General features: G+C 40.8%; 1 protein-coding gene across 8 annotated transcripts in view; it reads left to right on the forward strand.

The window, feature by feature from the left end:
* Positions 1 to 24,394, forward strand: part of ULK4 (unc-51 like kinase 4) — a 386,015-nt gene that overhangs the window by 247,360 nt on the left and 114,261 nt on the right. For 7 of the 8 annotated variants that reach the window (XR_012667172.1, XR_012667171.1, XR_012667173.1 and 4 more), the window contains one exon: positions 19,748 to 19,853. The exons of the other annotated variant lie outside the window; for it this stretch is intronic. Coding sequence is in view for 4 of the 7 variants with exons in the window: in XM_048838838.2 (XP_048694795.2) it covers positions 19,748 to 19,853 (106 nt within the window). In the remaining 3 variants the exon portion in view is untranslated. The remainder of the gene's footprint in view (positions 1 to 19,747; positions 19,854 to 24,394) is intronic. 8 annotated transcript variants of the gene reach the window in all.

Genomic DNA, 24,394 nt, shown 5'->3' on the forward strand with positions numbered 1-24,394 from the left:
TGCACCCAGCTTGCCCCACACAGAGCCCTCTTACCCCAAACCTGGATCCCCCCACACTAAGCCCCTCCACACTTGGATCTTGCTGGGCTGAGCCTGCCTGCCCACACCTGGATCAGGGGCCAGGGTTGGGCATGCATGTCAGGGTGGTACAGCCTCACCACCGAGTCCATGACCTTGGCGGGGAGAGCTTCAGGGTGACCTCCCACCTCTGTGTTGCCAGCGGTCTGAACTCCTCACTGCCATGCTGCCTCCATATTTATTTATTGATAAATAAAATATGCAGAATTTTGCAGAATTTTAAAATATTGTGTGCTGAATTTTTAATTTTTTGATGTAGAATTCCCTCAGGAGTAACTTAAGTTTTCCCACCCTCCCAGGAGCCAAATCATTTGACGGTAGATATGAAGAGCTAGCCTGACCAATAGACTCTCGATTTTAATTGAACCTAATGGCTGTAAGAAACCATATGCCATTTGATAGCATTTATCTCTATAGTTTATAAAGAAAACAAAAAAAATTCAAATATGGGTGCCTAAAGTTAGTCTCCTAAATACATACGTAGACATAAATAATGGCCCTAAAATTTGAGAGACGACCATAAAAGTAACTGTATAATAAATCATTTGGCGATTATCCTGTAAAGAATTATAAACACATCATTCATAATAAAAAGCACAGAAGAGCTTGCTCTGTCTTTGAAAGTGAAGTGGAAGTTGTTTAGAAAAGCTTTCTGTTTTGCTGATGATATCATTCTTAATTGTCTTTGATCCACCTATTCATCTACTATAAAAGTGGAATAAATTATGGGTAAGATCACGTAACTGCACCAAGCATACTTTCTTTTAACTCATGCTAACTGATGTGCCCATGTAGATATTTATGAAAAGCAGAATAGATGTTTTTAAACTCCAACTTGTGCCCTTGTTCCTCACTTAAATGTAGGAATTGGGGTTTGGAGCTGCTAGCAATCAGCAGAGGTGTCATTCTGCCAATGAAGGACACACATACGAAGAATGCCTCAGGGAGCACTGGGGACACCTTTCTATATAGTGCTTCTTAAAACTTCTTAAAACAGCTGGGAGGGAAGCCCTGGTCACTCCACAGCTCATTTGACTGTGACCCATTTGGGTTGTGTAGCATCGCTGGGCTCCCCACTTTGTGCTTTGGGAGCAATAGCGTCTGCGTTCTGCATGAGTGCCTAAGGCGTAATGGAGGGGCAGTATTAGAGTCCTAAAAGTCTATGACAGGTTTCAGAATAACAGCCGTGTTAGTCTGTATTCACAAAAAGAAAAGGAGTACTTGTGGCACCTTAGAGACTAACCAATTTATTTGAGCATAAGCTTTCGTGAGCTACAGCTACAGCTGTAGCTCACGAAAGCTTATGCTCAAATAAATTGGTTAGTCTCTAAGGTGCCACAAGTACTCCTTTTCTTTTTGCTAAAAATCTATGACTGCTGTTTAATTGCAGCTTCTCAGTGAATAGAGAGCTACTGCAGCTCAGAAGAATAATTGTGGCAATATACTGGTATCAGTTGGAACTGACGGCTCCTTCAAATTGATAGGAAAAATAAGTTAATAAAATAGATGTAATTTTGAAGATTCTGTAGAATCTTTACCATAGCTAAAGGGCTTAAATTCTTATTTTTGCCTCTCTACTGTGTGATGAGCTTTCTTTTCTCTCTTCTCCTGACCCTGTCTATCTAACTTGTTCCCTCTTCACATGCTATTGCAGTCTAGCTTCACTTCAAAATACTACCAAGTGAGGAACGGTGACCTTAAAATATGAACAAATTCCAGAGTTTGGAGGACATCACTCCTGTGAATTATTTTGTGTCTCTTTTTTGCAAAATAAAAATTCCACTGCCACTGTATAAATATTCTGCTGTTTTATTTACTTGAAATACTGCCTTCTAAATTTGATCCTCACCACTGGTCCCTTTGCACTAAGTACACAGGAACAAACAAGTATTAAATGCAAAAAAGCTCTCCAAAAAACTTTGATTAAAGGAAAACCAAGGATCAGACCAAGAAAAACAAATTCATGTATTCTTTCCTCAATTGTGCCCATATTGCAAAAATGTAAAACAAACTTGTGTGGGTCATAGAAGCTGTGGTACTATCCCAGAACAACTTATGCTAAGAGGAGACATCAACCTTAACTTTAAAGTTCCCTGTTTGTAGTCTCACAGCTCGATATATTTATTATTTTCAATTCTTCATCTAAAGTAGACTCCATTCATGTTAGGAAATATCAATAAAATACTTATCACATTAATTTCGGTGAAAATTAGATTAAAGTATAGGAATGATGGTCTGTTTTGTTAAGAATTGTGTTTATGAGGGATTTGACCAGTTATTTACCCTAGTAAGGGTACCAGGTTTTTGCGTAAGCAAACATTGCTCTCCTCCTGTTGTTTACAATTGAAAGAGTAATTTTATTATTTATAAAAATAAACTTCCTCTTTTTCTTGGGCCATCTGAAAACCTCCATCCTACATTCCTGGTGTAAATCCCAAAAGAACCTTGAAAACACTACCAAGTGGGGTACTTTCTAACATGAGTTGTCCTATTGAGGTCAGTGGGATTGTTTGTGGCTATAGACACTCCTTTTGGTAAGTGTTTTCAGGATCAGGCCCTAACTTTATAAATGAATATAAAATCTAGTTACTGGAGATGGTCAAGAGCAGCACAATTCTGGATTTCAAAGCCACTAATGTTCAGGAAAATTTGGATCCAAGGTTTTATTCCAGCCCCTCTAGAGTTGGGTTAGCTTGAGTTCTGATCTTGATTCATTTCCAAATTCTGAACCTTCAACCCCACACGCATGTTGATGGCTATTCAGTTCATTGGGTTTCAGTTTCAGTTCAGCTCTGGATTTTACTAGTTCATCCCCAATTCTAGGGTAAGCTGGGATTTACAGATCTTGAGGCAAGAAGTAGAAACATGTACCCTCACCTTCCTGAATAAGTTCTGAGTGATAAGTGGTGGGTGGGGGTGGGGTGTAATATACATAATATTCCCAAACAAAAACTAAGTTAAGATGGAGTTAAGGGTGAGACTACATATTTAGACATTAGAGATGTTGTAATTATCCCCAAACCAAGCATTTATAAGCCCAGGAAATTCAGAGTTAAAGTTAAACTTAAAAGCAGTCAAAACTTGTTAAAATATTGCAATGCACAGTTAAGGCACCCAAACAACCATAACTCTTTCTTGTACTAATATCATGCAATGAACATATGATTATGAGTAAGGTATATGTTAGTGTTTGTGTCCAAAATTTAACTGATTTTTAATGATTTCCCTCCATTTGATTTCTTCCTTTTCCCCCTGCATGGTACCACTCTCCAATTTCCAGACGACTCAAAGTGACGATTGTGAGGGGGGGTGAACTTCCCAATTCACCAAAACACCAAGGAAAGGAAAGGCCATGAGAGGGCAATGGTTTGCTTTAGTTTTGCCCAGATTATTACATTTAGAAAAATCCTAAAAAAATAAATATCCCCTATAACATTCCTCCAGTATCTACATGAACTTAATTCTTAATAAAATAAAATTTTAATCTCAACATGAACATCAATATAAATAGCTACACAAAAACTACTCAACACAAGCACTGTGACAAAGAGTAGGTATATTTAACAATTACATATATTTTGAATGAGCACATAGTTTTACTATGTATAATTTTTATTTATATATGTTATTAATGAAAATTAGTTTATCATTTTTCTTGCCTTGTTTTTACTGGCCCAGTAGCTTGAATACAGTTTGCTCAGAGCAGATTGGCTTGTCTTTCTAAGCCCAGGGCAGGAACATGCAAGCAATGCACCCTGTCTCAAGGGACAAAAATAATGCTGACTGTATTACTCTTCAGCACTTCAGCCAATTTATTGAGGAGTGTTATTGGTTCTGGCCGACTTCCTGCCTTGAGGCTGGTGCCTTGATACCAGCTAATAGAAAATGTTGTTTTCTGCTGCAGGAATAAACAGTGTGAGGAAAGGAAATTCAAGTGATAACATTAATTTCCTAGAAGGACACGAGTAGCAAGATAAGGTTTGTATTTTAAGCTGTGTGGAATGCTGAGAGATGATGCATGCAGTCTGATTGGCACAGGGCATGTGTTTTGTAGAAGTGCTTTCACATATGGAAATTACAAAACTCATAATAATCTGAATTAGTCAATTCCCCTTGCCTGAAGGCTTCTGGAGCTAGTTCCACAAAGAGGACTTAGGCATTGTAGCCCGTAATTACTGGGCACCCTGCTGCCCAATGGAATTCACAGCCCTTAGTTAGGTGCCTGGGCATTCCCTTGTGGAATTAAACACCTAAGAGAGGGATTCTCAGAAGACAGCAAGCTGAGGGGGAGCTGCCAGAACTATTCAGGAGTGAAATGTAAAGGAAAGAACACGGATCCACAAAGGTACTTAGGTGCATAGTTTCCACTGACTGACAGACCGGAGGGAAGTGCCTGTTTCTGCTCATGATTCCCAATCGAGAGTCCTTTCCTGGAGTTAGGCGCCTAAGCCAGGTCAGCCCTTTTTTGCAAGAAACCAGAGAGAGAGAGACTCCCATTCCATTATAGCCAAGAGTCTAATGAGTAGGACAAACACCTGGGATGTGGGACACCTGTTTTCCAGTCCCTCATTTGCCTGATTTGGAGTATGGACTTGAACCCAGGGCTCCACATTCCAGGTGAGTGCCTGAACCCCAGGCTAGTGGGTAATCTGGGGTGGGTCTCTCACAATCTCTTCTGCCGAAGCTGTTCTAAGTAGTATACATAAATATTGGAACAGAGAGAGGAGGGAGAGTGAGTGACTCTGTAGCCCAGTGCTTAGGGCACTTGCCTGGGGAAAGAAATTCTGCTCCCATTACTTCCTGATTCTTAAGCCTAAGTAAGGGTTGAGACCGATTCTCAGCCTCTGAGATCTCAACAAGTATGTCAAAATATGAGATTCTGCATGGTAAGCTTAGCTACAATTCTCCCTGTGTTACAGCACAATGACTGGTTTCCAGCCCTTGATCTTCAGGACATCTACTGCCATGTGGCAATTTTCCCAAGTCAAAGGAAGTTTCTGAGATTCATAGTGGCTGATCAACATTATCAATACACAGTTCTCTGCTTTGGCCCGGCATCAGTTCCACGTGTGTTTACCAAATACATGATGGTAGTGGCAGCCTATCTAAGAAGAATGGGATTTCATGTCTTTCCTTACCTGGATGATTGGTTATGGAAGGATAAATTCAATGTGCAAGTTTTCTGTCACCTCCAGTTCATGCTATATCTCTTAAATCAACTGGGGTTGATTTTGAGCAAAGGGAAGTCAATATTAATTCCAACACAAAGAGTTGAATTAATTGTTTCCCTACTAGACTCTACAAGTTCAAGGGCTTTTCTACCAAAAGAACAATTTGTCCCTCCAGTCCCACTCTTCAGCTATGGTCCATGTATGTATGAAGTTATTAGTTCATATAGCTACATGCTCTTATGTAGTCCAGCATGTGAGATTACACCTTCATTCTCTTCGATCCTGGTTGAAGATGGTCTGTCTCCCTTGTTGTCAGTCATTGGACAGGCTTGTCTGAGTGCCATCAGCAATCCGTCCCTAGAGTGGTGGATAGATCAGAACAAAGTAAATGAAGGTATACCCTTTATCTGTCCTCCATTGACCAAGACTGTAGTTACTGATGCCTCCACAATACATTGGGGGCCATATATAGGGATATTGAAAGTTCAGGATTTGTGGACGGAAACTGGAAGCTTCTTTTCATATTAAAGTCCACGAGCTTCAAACAGTTCACAATCATGCCAGGCTCTTCAGGCTCAGATCAAGCTTCACATACTTACCGACAACACTACTGCAATGTATTATATGAACAAGAAGGGAGAAGCCCACTCCAACCAGCTCTGTCAGGAAGCAATACAATTTTGGCACTTTTGCATGAAGGAAGACATAATTCTCAGAGTCACACACTTATCAGATGCACAGAATTAGCTAGCTGATCACCTCAGCAGAAATTTCTCCCAGAATTCCAAGTGGTCCTTGAAGACCAGTGTTCTGTGGTCCATCTTCAGAAAGTGGGGTTTTCTGAAGATCAGTCTGTTTGCAACAAAAGACAATGAGTACAGTCAATTTTGCTCTCAAGCAGGGCTCAGTCCATGCTCTTTAACTGATGCCTTCTGTCTGAACTGGGAATCAGCAATGATGTGTGCCTTCCTGCCAGTCCCACTCATTCCTGAGGTTATTCTCAAAATGAAGATGAATCATGCCAACCTGATACTCACTACACCAGCTTGAGCAAGACAATGTTGATTTTCTGACCTTCACAGTCTATCTGTTCAACCTCACAGATCTCCTTCCCAACCTACTGACACAGCGCCACAGTCAGATTTCGCATCTACTGTAGAGTAGCCTGCACCTCATAGTGTGGATGCTGCATGTTTAGATAAGGAAGAAGGACAGTGCTTGCAAGCAGTGCAGCTAGTCCTACTTAACAGAAGAAAAACCTCTACTAAGTCTACCGATTTGGCCAAATGGAAGGGTTTTTTGGTTTGGTTGCTCGCTCAGGGAATTCAGCCTATGCTAGCCCACGTTCAGGACATTTTGGATTACCTTTTACATCTTAAGTCCTTGGGTCTGTATCTCAACTTGTTGAGTCCTACCACTTCGTGGCAATCTCAGCATTCCATCCTCCAATCCATGGGAAATCAGTTTTTCCAAACTCCATGGTAGTAAGATTTTAAAGAGGGATTGATTGCCATTTTCCACCTGTCAAAGGAAAGGATCCCTTGTGGGACTTAATTTCTGTGCTGGCTGCCCTCATAAAACCTCCATTTGAGCCCTTAGCAACTTGTTCCCTGTCTCTCCTTTGCCAAAAGACAGCCTTTCTTATTGCCATAACATCCGCAAGGAGAGTAAGTGAATTGCTGCAAGCCCTAATGAGAGGGCTGCCCTATACATAGTTTTTCAAAGACAAGATGGCCTTAAGATCACACACACAATGTTTTATCTAAAGTGATTTCACCTTAACCAAACAATATTTTTCCCTATTTTCCTAAGCCTCATTCGAATGCAGGTGAGCAGCACCTCCAGTCACTGGATGTGAGATGATCCTTGAGATTCTGTTTGATAAGGACTAAACCATTTGGTGCATTGCCTCGACTTTTTTGCTCCTATGCGGATTGGATAAGGGGTCAGGCAGTTCTTGCACAGACGATTTCCAGATGGATCACTTCCTGTATTACAACAGATATACCATAGCTCAGACCTCTTCTCCACAGAGACTGTGGGGGTCATTCGATGAGGGCCCAAGCGGCTAGCCCCTCACCTCTCCCCGTGGCTAACAGTGGGGAACATTTCTGTTCAGCCATAGGCAAACAGCCTAGCAGGAACGGGCACCTCTGAATGTCCCCTTAAGAAAAGCACCCTATTTCAACCAGGTGACCATGAATGATATCACTGTCCTGGAGATAACACAGAGAGATAAAGAACGGATGTTGTTTGAATGCCAGCAAACATACACTGCAATGCTTTGTTCTACAATGATTCCCGAGTACGTGCTACTGGCCTGGAGTGGTAAAGTGTCCTACCATGGTGGATGGAATAAGGCTGCCCTCCCCAGAAACCTTTTGCAAAGGCTTTGGGAGTACATCCAGGAGAGCCACAAATGCCAGGGCAAATTAATCATTAAACATGCTTGCTTTTAAACCATGTATAGTATTTTAAAAGGTACACTCACCAGAGGTCCCTTCTCCGCCTGGCAGGTCCAGCAGGCAGCCTTGGGTGGGTCCGGGGGGGACTGCCTCCAGGTCCAGGGTGAGAAACAGTTCCTGGCTGTCCGGAAAACCAGTTTCTCCGCTTGCTTGCTGTGAGCTATCTACAACTTCATCATCATCATCTTCCTCATCCCCAAAACCTGCTTCTGTGTTGCCTCCATCTCCATTGAAGGAGTCAAACAACACGGCTGGGGTAGTGGTGGCTGAACCCCCTAAAATGGCATGCAGCTCATCATAGAAGCGGCATGTTTGGGGCTCTGACCCGGAGTGGCCGTTTGCCTCTCTGGTTTTCTGGTAGGCTTGCCTCAGCTCCTTAAGTTTCACGCGGCATTGCTTCGAGTCCCTGTTAGGGCCTCTGTCTTTCATGCCCTGGGAGATTTTGACAAATGTTTTGGCATTTCAAAAACTGGAACGGAGTTCTGATAGCATGGATTCCTCTCCCCATACAGCGATCAGATCCCGCACCTCCCATTCGGTCCATGCTGGAGCTCTTCTGCGATTCTGGGACTCCATCATGGTCACCTCTGCTGATGAGCTCTGGCCAGCGTGGCAAGCTGCAGGTGACCATGCAAACAGGAAATTGAAATTCAAAAGTTTGTGGGTCCTTTCCTGTCTACCTGGCCAGTGCATCTGAGTTGAGAGTGCTGTCCAGAGCGGTCACAATAGAGCACTCTGGGATAGCTCCCAGAGGCCAATACCATCTAATTGTGTCCACAGTACCCCAAATTCAACCTGGCAAGGCCAATTTCAGCGCTAATCCCCTTGTCGGGGGTGGAGTAAGGAAATCGATTTTAAGAGCCCTTTAAATAAAAAAAAAAGGGCTTCGTCGTGTGGACAGGTGCAGGGTTAAATCTATTTAACGCTGCTAAATTCGACCTCAACTCCTGGTGTAGACCAGGGCCCAGAGACCCTTCAGGCACTTAGGAAACTTGGTATTAAAAAGGCACCTACAGCAGTGTGAGTACTAGTGATTCTCTTTGAGCTTTGTTGCTCTGGAGCAAACCAGCATGAGTGCTCCCTTGGTGCCAGGGACTTCCTTAATGCTGATTAAATTAATGCCACAACATAAGCTATCTGAATATCTTCTGTGGTATTTCCTCAGCCTCAGGCAGGTTCTTTTGAGGATACATTGATGCAGCTCTTGGCTCCTCTGTAGCCCTTGAAAAAGAAAAAAAGATGTGCCAATGGATATTCGGGGTCAGCACCTCGGGATCTCAACTCACTCTACCAGGCATAGAATGTTTCCTCCTTAGACTTCTGCAGAGCATTTACCTAATGTTCTGAACGCACTCAGCTCTGCTCTCTTGATGTAACATCTAGAGCTGATGCTCACTGTCGTAGGCTAATTCTGCAATTCTTATTAATTATAACGTATAAACGTACCTCCCAGAGGTAGTAGTGCTCATTAGAATCCCACCAGCTGGAATGTGCAGCAGCCACCTAAAAGAAGGAAAAATAGTTACTCTAGTAATTATGGTTCTTGGAGGCATGTTGCCTGTATATTCATGAAACTTGCCTGCTATCCCCCCTTCTATAGGACTCTTCTTTACAGAAAGAAATAAGAAGAGTGAGGTCATATGGCCCATTTATAGCCTCAACTCTAACTATTTGGTGCTTCCAGGGAGCACTTGTGTAGTCCCAACAGAAACTGCTTTTCTAGAAGATTACCAAATCTCATCTTTTCTGGGATTGCATCCCGCAAATGTAAATATGCAGAAGCAACACTCTTAAAGAACCCCAGTTTCTATAAGTAACTTTCCCTCTGGCTCATAACAAGCTACTTGTTAACATAGGGGGCAAGAATGCAACTATAGCCATCCATCAAACTATGGAATAGGGGGAATAAAGGGGACACCATAATTGATTTCCAGTATGAAAGAAGAGGGCTTTATCAGGGCTGTGTTTAAAACTTGCATAATCTGACTAGGATTTGAGCAGAGAAGAAACCTATGTGTTAATGGCTGGGATAAATACCCCCACTGGAAAAAGGAGAAAATAAAATATAACACTATTAAATATTTGTCTTAATTTTCTGTACCACTTGTTATGGTGGGATAGGAGAACAACAACCCAGGCTTTCAGTACCTTGTGTGTTGTTATGGTGCTTGAAATAACTGCGTATTTTCACACACATGCGTTCTTCCTTCATCACCCCCAAACAATCACTCTGAGTTACTATTTTCCTTTGATGTCTGAAGCTTGCATACGCCCTTTTATGACTCCCCAATAAGAATTTTAGTGAAAGGCGCAAGACATCTCCTTTCTCCTGTGTGCACCACGTAGACCAACGTTGTCATACATCCAAGAAGCAGGATATCCATGATTATTCCTGAACTGGATTTCCAAAGCCTCCTCACTACATGATCAGCACCCTACTGTAATCTTTTGAAATGTTATATTTATTAGACATATTTATTACATATGAGTAAGAATGGTTTTGAAAGATGAAGTCATCAGAGCTATGTTTTTTTCCTTTGGAATATCAGGTTGTTAAAGCATAATCCCTATTTTAAGTTCGATCATCTACAGACAACAACATTAAATTAATATTGAGATTCATGTTTACCAATGTTCAGTTTTGTGTAGACTAGTCCATTGATCAAAAGCAACAAAACTTTAAAAGCCTGATTAGTCAAGTATGTAACTAGGCAGAATTGACTTGTTTCTCAGTTAGCTTACTTTTATGGTTGAAGAATGGTGCATATGTTTGTTGACAAAGTCCCTTATCGGCTGTATACTAAAGATATAACAATTTTCTGCTTCCAGATAAACTGTATATTGAGGCTTCTAGTTTGCTCATTGACATTTACGGACAGAGAGAATAAACTATGCCCAGTACAATATAAACCTGCACTTTTGTCAAGAGGTTTTGACAACAAATAAAAAATGCAGCCTTGTAAGAAGTAGTTTGGTTATATTTCATTTTTATAATACTTTTTTATCAATTGATTTATTGTAAGAAATAGCAAAACCTCTTGTGATTTCATATTAATTAACTAACTTGTGTTCATAGGTCATGTGCTTGAGAAAGAGAGCTCCTAAAATAGTTGCAGTTTAACCACTGTAATTCCATTGAATGGACTAGAATTACTGTGTGAAATGTCATGGTATCCTGTAATTTAATTACAGCATATCTCTGAAGTTAACCCTTAAAGTGTTTTTATTTTGCAGACTGTTAGCCAAATTAATGCTTAGAGGGGCATGTACACGTTATGTACAGTCTCCAGAGGATTAACTTTTATCACAATTGCAATCTGGTTTCAGTGTTATCAAACAAAGTGGTTAAAATGCTGAAGTCTGGGTGTGTTGTTTTAAATTCTGATGCACTAAAAGGAAGAAAAAAGTTATTATTGGGATTTATACAATAGCATCTGGATGAAACTCACAGGTCCATGTAGCTAATATAAATTTACTTACCTTATTGGTTTTAAAACAGTGTGAGTGATTTCTTTCATTAACACACAACCCTTCAAATTAGAATAAAAAGTTTAATGGCCTAAATACAGTGCAGTGTTCTTTGAAAAGCCAATTTTTTAAGCTAGTATTTCCTTGTTATGCCCTTGGTATTTCATAGCTGTCCTGTTTAAGCACTGAAGCAATTAGTTTTGAGAAGGCTGATTCTTCAGGGTCCAGTGCTTTCCTGCCTTTCATTTGCCGAAACTGTACATTTTAATGAAGTTGTTTCATCTGCATTGCTAAACACTAGAATTTTGCTTCTTCAATTCTAATTATCTCTGTTGGCAAATGCTATGTTTTATTAAAGCTGTCAAGTGCACTGTTCATTAAATGTCCACAGTCTTGCTGTCGTGCACACAAATTAGATCAGCTTTGCTTATTGATGGATTATTTAGAAGTCAAATATTTTCTACACAAACTTTACAAATCTAGCATAACAGCCATCAGTGACACCTTAGGTGTAGGTAAGACATACCTGTGGCTTCATGAGACCTAGCCATAATTCATTTTCTATATATACAATATAATAAAAACTTCAGTAATCTAGCTGAGTACACTCTTTTTCTCTAAATTGGACACCTAGAATAATATTTTATTAAGAGAGTATTTTTCTCTCTTAGATACCTAGAATTACATTCTGAAATCTACAATTGTGTAGGTTATAGTACAATAAACTTCATGTGATACTGCTTTAATTGTTGCACAGGTGCCTTTGCTTCTACGTTTCATTCGAGAGTTATATATAACACAGTTGATTGATTTCCATTAAAAGAATTATGGCTTAATTTAAGAGCTACTAACTTTGTGGATGCAAAAGATTGCAATGCTGCACAACCAGCAAGTTCTCTATTACAAATGTATATTTAAAAAGGTGAATTTTGATTGCAAGATATTTACATCAAATATATGGTGCTTTGGCCTCAGAATGACAAATTTATTATACTTCCACAGAAAGTACTTGATACCGAGTGTCATCTTTCATTTTGTCATAAACAGAGATCTTTTTTTACTAACTTTGCATTTTTGTTTTCTTAGGAACTGGTTTTCTACAGAATATATTATTAGTTAGTTTTGTTGTGAAAAAAGTATATCTTCTTGGTGTTTATTAATTGTGCTCCAAGCATGCTTTAAAAAAAACTAATTAGAGAGAAGGTGACAGGCTATAAGATGAACGTGTATCTTGTTGATATATTAGTAATGCTTATCTGAAAACTTGAAGTCCCACAAGACTATATTTCAAAACTGCTTTTCAATAGCATTGCCATATGACATCACTTTTCTGTTTTGGTTACTTTATTTTTTTAAAGGAGATTACATTCATACTTTCCAGCATTGTATTTAAATATATCAGACTATATTTTAGGCTTTGCATTGTATCCTAAAGTCCAGCAGACCCTTGAGAAAAGTCAGTTCCAGAGTCAGGAGACCCCCCACTGAGAATTCCCAGCTACTTAACCACATGATGTTTACATCTAGGCCCTCAAATGCTCTACCTTATCTCAAATGCTGTGATGATCATATGTGGAAAGAGAAGTTCTCTCTCTGATAGTGGGGACCCAAGCCATCCAGGGCTTTATAGATAAGAGACAACACCTTGCATTGCACACAGAAGTTGACTAGGAAGGAACTATTTTAAGAAAAGTAGTAACATATTCCTTGTGACTGTTACAAGCCAACAGTCAACCAGTTGCATGCAGCACCATCTGTAACTTCTGAGTGGTCATCAAGAATATCCCAAAGTAGGACTTATTGCCATTATTGTGGTAACAGCAAACCTGAGAGAGGTCACAGATGTCTATTCAGAGGAGGTAGCTGAGATTAAGTTGCTCTTGGCCCCCAGAACTAGCTGGGTTCCAGAGGAAGACTGTGGTCTTAGAGCAGGGGTTTTCAAATTGGGGGTTGGGACCGCTCAGGGGATCATGAGGTTATTACATGGGGGGTCACGAGATGTCAGCCTTCACCCCAAATCCCATTTTGCCTCCTGCATTTATAATGGTGTTAAATATATTTTAAGGTCTTTGGGGGTCACACTCAGGGGATTGCTATGTGAAAGGAGTCACCAGTACAAAAGTTTGAGAACCACTATCTTAGAGCATCAAGTTGCAAATTGCTTGGCTAACCCCTGTATTTAATGGGGTCTGAAGTCATCTTCACCATACTCTTAAAATCCTTCCGCTGCTTTTAACCCATTGTTGTTATTTCAGATTTGTACAAATTAAGATTCAGCTAGTTTACTCTTATGCAAGTCCTAATGCTAGGAAGCAAGCAAAAATAGACCCCACATCATCCATGTCTGGTAGAAAGAAGATATGTTGCTGCATATCATCTGTATACTAATGAGTTTGAGTGGGAGTTCTGTTGGAGGAGAAGGTATTTGTATTTGGTTTTGGTTTTGTAGTATTTGTATATGTATAGGCTTGTAGGGCCTTTGTGCTGGGAGAGAATCTGAGCCCTGATTAGGGGGCGGGGCTTCTCTGACTAGGGGTCCTAAACGGCAGCCAGCCAGTCAGTCAGCGGCACAGATAGCTGCAGAGGCACAGGAGCTAGCAAACAGAGCTGTAGACAGGGGAGTTTGAGTGGGAGTTTGAAAGGGGAGTTTGTCTTGTGGTACTTGTGTTTTGCTGTGGGTGGTGGTGTTTTGGGTGTGGTTTGTGTTTCCCAGATTAACAGGATTTAGGTGGCAAGGCTATGACAGATACAGAGGCAGCAGTGGGAGTGACCCATGTAGAGGAAGACACAATGAGGATGACTGGATGTGGAAGCTGTAGTATGTACATGATCCTGGAGGGGGCACCTGGTAAGAGTTTTGTCTGTATGAAATGCCGTCTGATAGAGCTGATGGAGGAAAAGATCCGAGGTTTGGGGATGCAGGTGGAAAGTCTGGTAGAGTTTAGGAAGGGGTTTGAGCAGATTATGGAGGTATCTGAAGGGAAAAGCTCAGACTTGCAGGTGGAATCAGGGCTGGGGAATTCTGAGGGGAGACTGGGTGAGGAAAGTGGTCAGTGGAAGCATGTGACTAAAAGAACCAGGCAGAGGAACAGACGGGCTAGTGAAGGAGAAATAGAGCTCAAGAATAGGTTTGCAGAGTTGGAAAATGAAGAAGGGTCTCAGCAGGTAGTCACTGAAGGTGGAAGGGCAAGGAAGAAGAGAAGAGCGGCTAGTCCTATAGGAAAAGGGGAAGAGTTAATGGAGATTACACCAAATATAAACCCCAGGAGGATACAGGATGGGTTAAAGAGGATTACAAGGGAGAATAGGAATGGAAAGAACTTGCAGTCAGAGGGAACAGGGGATAACTGGAGAATAGCACCGTCACTAGGAAAAGGCAGGTCTATGTGATTGGGGACTCTTTACTGAGAAGAATAGATAGGCCTGTAACCAGAGAATAGGAGAGTGTGCTGTCTTCCAGGTGCTAAGATACGGGATGTAGACCTAAGGTTGAAAAGGATTCTAAAGGGAGCAGGAAAGAATCCCCTAATTATCCTTCATGTGGGAACAAATGATACGGCTAGATTCTCACTGGAAAGTATTAAGGGAGACTGTGCTAGGCTGGAGAAGACTCTTAAGGAAATCGAGGCTCAGGTGATCTTTAGTGGGATTCTGCCTGTTCCTAGAGAAGGGCAACAAAGGTGTGACAAGATTATGACTATCAACAGTTGGCTTAGGCGGTGGTGCTATAAGGAGGGCTTTGGGATGTATGGACACTGGGAGGCATTCATGGACAGAGGACTGTTCTCTCGGGATGGACTTCACCTGAGTAGAGAGGGAAATAGACTTCTAGGATGGAGGCTGGCACAACTGATTAAGAGAGCATTAAACTAGGAATTTGGGGGAGATGGCTGGGAGACATCCAGGTAATCTCCACGCCGGATTTTAGCATTGAGAGGAAAGAAAACGAAGTAAGAAAGGATACAGCCATGGGTAGGAGGAAGGGCAGTGTAGATACCAGTCTAACAGGTTATACTGGCTGTATAATGACCGTGCCTAATAGGGTACAGAATGTGAGTGAGGCCAAACAGCAAAAATTAAGATGTTAGTACACTAATGCGAGGAGCCTAGGTAACAAAATGGAGGAACTAGAGCTACTGGTGCAGGAAGTGAAACCAGATATTATAGGGTAACAGAAACATGGTGGAATAGTAGTCATGACTGGACTACAGGTATTGAAGGGTATGTGCTGTTTAGGAAAGACCGAAATAAAGGTAAAGGCGGTGGAGTAGCATTATATATCAATGATGAGGTAGAATGTAAAGAAATAAGAAGCGATGAAATGGATATGACTGAGTCCGTCTGGGCAAAAAATACATTGGGGATGAAAACTATTAGAGCCTCCCCTGGGATAGTGCTTGGGGTGTGCTATAGACCGCCGGGATCTAATTTGGAATGGATAGAGCCCTTTTTAATGTTTTTAATAAAGTAAATACTAATGGAAACTGCGTGACCATGGGAGACTTTAACTTCCCAGATATAGACTGGAGGACGAGTGCTAGTAATAATAATAGGGCTCCGATTTTCCTAGATGCGATAGCTGATGGATTCCTTCAGCAAATAGTTGCTGAACCGACTAGGGGGGATGCCATTTTAGATTTGGTTTTGATGAGTAGTGAGGACCTCATAGAAGAAATGGTTGTAGGGGATAGTCTTGGCTCAAGTGATCATGAGCTAATTCAGTTCAAACTGAATGGAAGGATTAACAAAAATAAATCTTCAACTAGGGTTTTTGATTTCAAAAGGGCTGACTTTCAAAAATTAAGGAAATTAGTTAGGAAAGTGGATTGGACTGAAGAATTTATAGATCTAAAGGTAGAGGAGGCCTGGGATTATTTTAAATCAAAGCTGCAGAAGCTATCGGAAGCCTGCATCCCAAGAAAGGGGGGAATATTCATAGGCAGGAGTTGTAGACCAAGCTGGATGAGCAAGCATCTCAGGCACTCCTTGTCAAGCTAATTATTACTGATCACACCACAATTTTTCACACCTTTCCGATTGATTACAGCATATTTTTAAGGACAGTAGAGATGCAACATTTTTCTTGTGATCAAAAACACCTTGAATGTATCAATATAGAGACAGAATATTCTGTCACTTCACTGAAGCAATCTGTCAACAATGAGCCTCACTGAAATCATGAAACTATATATGTAAATATGGGTATCCTCCATGTATTATATATTAACTAGGACTGTCAATTAATCGCAGTTAACTCACTCATTTAACTAAAAAAATTTAATTTAATTGCACTGTTAAACAATAGAATACCAATTTAAGTGTATTAAATATTTTGGATGGTTTTGTACATTTTCAAATATATTGATTTCAATTACAACACAGACCACAAAGTGTACAGTGCTCACTTTATTTTTATTACAAATATTTTCATTGTAAAAATGATAAAAGAAATAGTGTTTTTCAATTCACCTCATACAAGTATCTACTTCTGAGGGCATTCTGTGCCAAAAAATTAAAAATTTTATGCATAATATTTTAAAATTCTTCAAAATTCTGCAAGTTTTATTTGTCAGTAAATAAATGTGGAGGCTCTAGCATGGCAGTAGGGAGCACAGGCCACTGGCTGCACAAAGGTGGAAGATCACTCTGCAGCCCTCCCTCCTCCCAACTCAAGGACATGGACTCAGCAGTGGGGCTGCACCGGATCCTGACACAGCACAAGGCCTGGGCCTGCCCCAGAAACACCCTGGGGCCCTGCCCCTCTGCGTCAGGTGCACCAGGTGTGGGGCAGGCAGGTTCAACCAGGCAGGATCCAAGTGTGGAGGGGCTCAGTGTGGGGGGATCCAGGAGTGGGGTGAGAGGATTCTCTGTGGAACAATCTCGGTGCAGGCAGCTCAGTGTGGGGTCTAGGTCTGGGGGGGATCTGGATCCACAGAGGCTCCTTAGGGAAGTTCCAGGTGCAGGGGCAATGGATCTCTGCAGGGGCTTCCAGGTGAAGGTGGTTGGGGCTCAGCAGAGGGATCTGGGTGCTGGGGGAGTGGGGCTTGGTGGGGTGGGGGTCTCGGAGCAGCTAGTTGTTGGTCAATGGCGGGGGGGGTCTGGATGTGGGGGCTCTGGGTGGGGATTTGCGTGCACGGAGCTCAGTGGAGGGTGGTCTAGGTGCAGGGGTGTGGGTCCGGAGGCAGGGGGTCTAGTGCTGGGGGGCTCCAGATGCAGGGGTTGAGGTTCAGTGGGGAGAGGTTTGGGTATGGAGGGCTAGGGGGGTTCTCGATGTACTGAATGAGGCTTGGCAGGGGTGTCTGGGTATGGGGGGTCTGGATGCACAGGGGTTGGGTGGATGGGGGAGCAGCTCCCCATACAGTGACCCCGCCCCCAACAGCTGAGGAGTGATGGGGGCAGGAAACAGGGGAGGATGCTGAGTTTTTTGTAGCTGGGGGAGGTTTCTGGGTGTGAGTTTGACACAGCCCCAGGCACTCCTTGTAGAGGAAAAGGAAGTCCCATCCTCTCCTGCCTCCAGCCCAGCTACTGATTCTATCTCAGGGTAGGAGCCACTGGCTGGGGTGTCTCCAGCCCCATGGAGATTTACCTCTCCGCCAGCTGCTCTCGGTGCCTGAAACGTTGTACCTTCACTGCGAGGGAGTGATGTGTGACTGCTCTTGCAGCTTCCCTTTTCTTCTCTGTCAGAAAGTCATTTTTCTGCAGGGAAGCAAAGAAATCTGCAGGGAACATTAATTCTGTGCATGCTAAGGTGCGCAGAATTCCCCCAGGAGTAAAGTACCGTAGTGCAATCTCTTTTTTGTGAAAGCACAACGAAAAGTGTAGATTTTTTTTGTTACATAACGACACTCAAAAACAAAATAATGCAAAACTTTAGAGCCTGCAAGTCCACTTGGTCCTACTTCTTGTTTAGCCAATCACTAAGAGAAACAAGTTTGTTTACATTTACGGGAGATAATGCTGCCCACTTCTTATTTACAATGTCATCTGAGCGAGAACAGATGTTCGCATGGCATTTTTGTAGCCAGCATTGCAAGGTATTTATGTGTCAGATATCCTAAACATTCGTATGCCCCTTCATGCTTTGGCCACCATTCCAGAGGACATGCTTCCATTCTGATGACGCTTGGTAAAGAAACAATGTGTTAATTAAATTTGTGACTGAACTCCTTGGGGGAGAATTGTATATCTCCTGCTCTGTGTTTTACCTGCATTCTGCCATATATTTCATATTATAGCAGTCTCGGATGATGACCCAGCATGCTGTTCGTTTTAAGAACACTTTCACTGTAGATTTGACAAAACGCAAAGAGAAGGTACCAATGTGAGATTTCTAAAGATAGCTACAGCACTCAACCCAAGATTTAAGAATCTGAAGTGCCTTCCATAATCTGATAGGGTCAGAGTGTGGAGCATGCTTTCAGAAGTCTTAAAAGAGCAGCACTCTAATGCGGAAACTACAGAACCAAACCACAAAAAAAGAAAATCAAGTGGTAGAATCTGACTCAGATGATGAAAATGAACATGCACTCCTTTGGATTGTTATCAAGCAGAACCTATCGTCAACATGGATGCATGTCCTCTGGAACGTTGATTGAAGCATGAAGGGACATATGAATCTTTAGCGCATTTGGCACAGTGCCATGCGAATGCCTGATCTCACTTTCAGGTGACATTGTAAACAAGAAACGGGCAGCATTATCTCCTGCAAATGTAAATAACCTTGCTTGAGCGATTGGCTGAACAAGAAGTAGGACTGAGTGGACTTGTAGGCTCTAAAGTTTTACATTTATTTTATTTTTATATGCAGTTATTTTTGGTACATAATTCTACATTTGTAAGTTCAACTTTCATAATAAAGATATTACACTACAGTACTTGTATTAAGTGAATTGAAAAATACTATTTCTTTTATTTTTACAGTGCAAATGTTTATAATAAAAAATAAATATAAAGTGAGCACCGTACACTTTGTATTCCATGGTGTAATTGAAATCAATATATTTGAAAATGTGCATCCAAAAATATTTAAATAAATGGTATTCTATTATTGTTTAACACACGATTAATCGCGATTAATTTTTTTTATAGCTTGACAGCCCTAATATTAATCTTAATATTACATTTATGAAAAATCTTGCCCCCTGGTGTATTTACTCACAAAATAACAAAAGGATCACATGGCTTTCTATGGCACCTCGAACTAAAGCTAAGTAGAATGAGAATAGTCTGTAAGAGAAATGTAATGCAATGAAAATATACATCAGTTCTGAATATGAGGTGAGTGTTCAGGGTTATTCAGTTTTTGTTCAACTCATTTATGACAAAAGGTCACATGTGAAGTTCAGATCTGAGGTTTTAGTGCAGGTAATTAGCCTCTTAAACAACCTTTATAAGAGGTCATGTTAATGTAATTGTCACTGTGCTGTAATCATGAAGTTGAATTTTAAAGGAATTGGATAATATTTCCCATTACATTTTGCAAGGTAACAGTCTACTGTTAAACTTAAAATAAGTAAATGTATTGGAAGATGTTTTATTTGTCGTTTAATTTTATTTGTATTACAGGAGCACCAGGACAGTGTGCTGGGTAATACCATGCAGAGTGTAATTGCATTATTGAATAATCTGGTTGCCCACAAAAATACAAACATGACTTTACTTTATGAACAAGGTATGTGTTTCTTATATTTGGCACCCTCCTCACTACAAATATTTGCCTATGTATGTATCGTAGCATGAGCTTTTCTACTCAGTATACTTAATTATGTTCTGTAGTTTATAATTACATAGCCACACTAAAGCTGGTGGTTCCTAAAGGAGTGACTAAGTGAAAGCTAAATTGTACCTTTAAGGCACAACTTTATATAAGGGTGGTACAGAACCCAGAGCCGAGAGCACATGAACTTTGATTGTAACTGGTCCTTGCATGCCTGGAGCATGCAGGAAGAAGGGAGGCTCCTTGTATTCTTCCTACCTTCCTATTCACACCTGTGAAAGGGCCAGTCACACTATGACTATAAACTTCTTTCTTACTAACTAATGCCCCAGTCCTACATTGTGATCTATTTAGCAGTCTGATGCACCCAGGAGGAGCCCCATTGACTTCAGCGGTCCTAACTATACAAATCATTACACATCTAAATAAAAGGCAGATTCAGTAATAAAATGTGTTGAAATAGAGAATTTGGCTTCAGTTTACAAGATGTAGTGAGAAACTTCTGTTGTTGAAATGAGAATACATTTGTTTGAAAGCTTGTCTATAAATTTGTAACCGCATTTTGCTAGCATCGACCATTTTTAATTACTTATTAACAATAGTATCCTTGGTTTTGTGAGTAAGCATTAACAAGCCAACAAGACAAAATCTGCAACAGTGCACTTGAATAGTTGTCACTTGTGCTATCATAATTCTGTGAATTTGACTGTAAACTCTTTGGGGCAACTTCTTTCTTTTGTGTGTTGACTAGAGCTTCAGACATATACAGACTGCTATATAAATAATAATGATATATTAGAACTTCAAACAGAAGTTATGGGTTTACAGGCTGGATGCAGAAATTACTGGCTGAGCTTCTATGGCCTATATTGTACAGGAGCTCAGACAGTTTCAAAATGGTCCCCTTGACCTTAAAAATCTAGGAGTAATTAAAATATTAAAATCCTGGTGCTAATGGTATTTTTATCAGTTTAGGACATGTACTTAATTGAAATGTTGCTTGTAAACAGATTATTCATAATACAGAGAAAGCTCTTCTGTTTTGTTTAATTTTAAAATTAATTCCATTAACACTTTAAATCTGGCTATTCCCTAGTGCATATGCACTGATCTTTTCATAATTTTTAATACAACTTTTTGTATTAACAGTATTACTGTCTAAATTATGGATTCACATAAATTATAATTCACAACAGCTGCAAAATATATTTAAATAAACACACACCATATGTATTTCCTCATTAGACTCAAAAAAGGCACGCTCATTTCTTGATAAACATTGTTGATTTTCACGCACCTAAGTATGAAATCATCTAAATAGGTATGTACAGATCAGAAAACCTATATATGAGCTGTTTAACATTTGTTTTTGTTTTTATGTTTTGTTTTTTTATTAGTTATATGTATTTTTTAATTCTTTGAAAGATTTTGTCTTTAAAAAAACAAAATAATACTTTTAAATTACATTAGGACTCCACAGCAAGCATCCTCAGTCCTCGGGCCGGTTTTGTTCAATATCTTCGTAAATGATCTGGAGGATGGTGTGGATTGCACTCTCAGCAAGTTTGCAGATGACACTAAACTGGGAGGAGAGGTAGATACGCTGAATGGTAGAGATAGGATACAGAGGGCCCTAGACAAATTAGAGGATTGGGCCAAAAGAATTCTGATGAGGTTCAACAAGGACAACTGTAGAGTCCTGCACTTAGGACGGAAGAATCCCATGCACCGCTACAGATTAGGGACTGAATGGCTCGGCAGCAGTTCTGTAGAAAAGGACCTAGGGGTTACAGTGGACGAGAAGCTGGATATGAATCAACAGTGTGCCCTTGTTGCCAAGAAGGCCAATGGCATTTTGGGATGTATAAGTAGGGGCATTGCCAGCAGATAGAGGGACATGATGGTTCCCCTCTATTCAACATTGGTGAGGCCTCATCTGGAGTACTGTGTTCAGTTGTGGGCCCCACACTACAAGAAGGATGTGGAAAAATTGGAAAGAGTCTAGCGGAGGGCAACAAAAATGATTAGGGGACTGGAACACATGACTTATGAGGAGAGGCTGAGGGAACTGGGATTGTTTAGTCTGCAGAAGAGAAGAATGAGGGAGGAGTTGATAGCTGCTTTCAACTACCTGAAAAGGGGTTCCAAAGAGGATGGATCTAGACTGTTCTCAGTGGTAGCTGATGACAGAACAAGGAGTAATGGTCTCAAGTTACAGTGGGGAAGGTTTAGGTTGGATATTAGGAAAAACTTTTTCCCTAGGAGGGTGGTGAAACACTGGAATGCGTTACCTAGGGAGGTGGTGGAATCTTGTTCGTTAGAAGTTTTTAAGGTCAGGCTTGACAAACCCCTGGCTGGGATGATTTAGTTGGGGATGGGTCCTGCTTTGAGCAGGGGATTGGACTAGATGACCTCTTGAGGTCCCTTCCAACCCTGATATTCTATGATTCATGCCCCTGCCTGTCTCCTGTGTGTAGTCTGCTGGGTCCCACTCTCATTTACTTTTCACATTACTTGGCAATGTGCTAGTTCTTTCCCACCTCTAATCTATTTCGTGTCTCATCACTCAGGGTAGTTCGTGGCTTGAGGAATTGGGCTAGAAATGTTATTGAAGGCAGATGTGACATGGAGAGGACAGGCTTGGAGAAGGGAGAGTCCCAGAAGGGATTGGATATGACACTAGTTGGGGCTCACTGCATCTCACTGCCCTTTGCTGTGAAGTACATCCAGGTACCAGAAACCATTTCTTCATCTAAGTCTCAGCACCCTTAGGAACTGGTTAGTCTTCAAGGTACTAAATACCTGAAGCATAGCCAGTGTCTTATTGATTGAGGGCCTAATCCTAAAGTTCACAACTTCTGACACCCAAGTCTGTAAGATAATTACAGAAATACTGATCTGGTAAAGATAGATCTGAAAGTTCTACTGTCCAAGTAAAGGTGGGATGAACGCTGGCCTAAAGCAAAACAGAGGACTTGTTTACCTTTTCTCATTTCCCATTGGGACCAGGGTTCCAGGGGAGCCAGCTGAGGTCGCTCAATTAGGGTGAACTGCAAAGAATGGGGCAGACTATCCCCAAAGCTGGTGAATATTTTAATACTTAGATTTATCAAGCCAGCACAAAACAGCTTTTTTATTACCTCACTGGTTGCCCAGAAGCCAACAACACAGTTCCCTTAAAATAACCCAGCCTCAGGCCTCCACCCAGATACCCAAGTCGAGAATGATGAAGATTACGGAAAATCTTATTTTGTCATATAAAAATGAAAAGCGTCTACCAATCCCAAAGGATCAGACACATTACCTCCCAGGTTAATGAATATTCCAGATCTTACCCAAAAACATGCTTACAGCCAATTCTTATTAACTAAACTAAAGTTTATGAAAAAAGAAGAGAGAGAGAGTATTGTTAAAAGATCAGTATACATACAGATAAGAGTTCAATTTTTGAGGTTCAGATTCATAGCAGAGATGGTAAGCTTTGTAGTTGTAAAGAGTTCTTTCAGAAATAGTCCATAGGTTATATTCATTGTTTATATTTCAGGGCAGTGCAGTCACAATTGGGAACTCAGTCCTTGTGGCTTAGGCTTCTCCTGAATAAAACTTCAAGCAGATCTGAGATAAAAAGGATTGGGACCCAAACATCTTTTATACAATTCAGGCCTTCTTTGACAGGTTGGAGTCCCTCGGGGAACAATAGACCCTCATTTCTTAAGCATCCTCGTTAATTATTCACACAGACTAAAAGAAAAGGAGTACTTGTGGCACCTTAGAGACTAACCAGTTTATTTGAGATAAGCTTATGCTCAAATAAATTGGTTAGTCTCTAAGGTGCCACAAGTACTCCTTTTCTTTTTGCAAATACAGACTAACACAGCAGCTATTCTGAAACCTGACCAGACTAAAGTAAGGCAATTGCCTGTTTTTCCATCATTCACAGGTGATATACTATACACTTCAAAAAGAGGTGAATACAGTGATATCCTGCGTTTACAGTTCATTTAAATGCTAGGATGTTTTTTTTATCTCTGAATTTACAGAATACAGCATAGACAGGGACTGTTGATTACATTGTTGACCACTACCCATATATATGTAAATACACAAAAACACAGACATTATCTCTCCATATGTCTTTAAGTTTGAATTTGAGTTATTTATCCTGCAGGATGCTTAACCCTTTCTAGCCATGTGTCATACCCACAATAACTTTAGAATTCTTTCCTGCTGCAAAAAGACACTTTAAAATTTGTTTGGCACTATTTCAAGTTCCTGATTTTTGTCATCTTTATACACAGAGCAGGACATGATCTAGTGGTCTGGGAGATAATATTCTGTCTGTGACCTTGGGAAAGTCTCTCTCAATTTCAGTTTTCCAATCTGTAAAATAGGGCCTTTTATAGTTCTTTAAAGATCCTACCCTAGAGGATTTTTATCCCTTGGTTTCAGCTCCCTAGCCAAGACAAGTGGAGCCACCTAAGCTCTTGAAATATTTT

This window comes from Caretta caretta, chromosome 2 (assembly GCF_965140235.1).
Source record: "Caretta caretta isolate rCarCar2 chromosome 2, rCarCar1.hap1, whole genome shotgun sequence".
Lineage (NCBI taxonomy): Eukaryota > Metazoa > Chordata > Testudines > Cheloniidae > Caretta > Caretta caretta.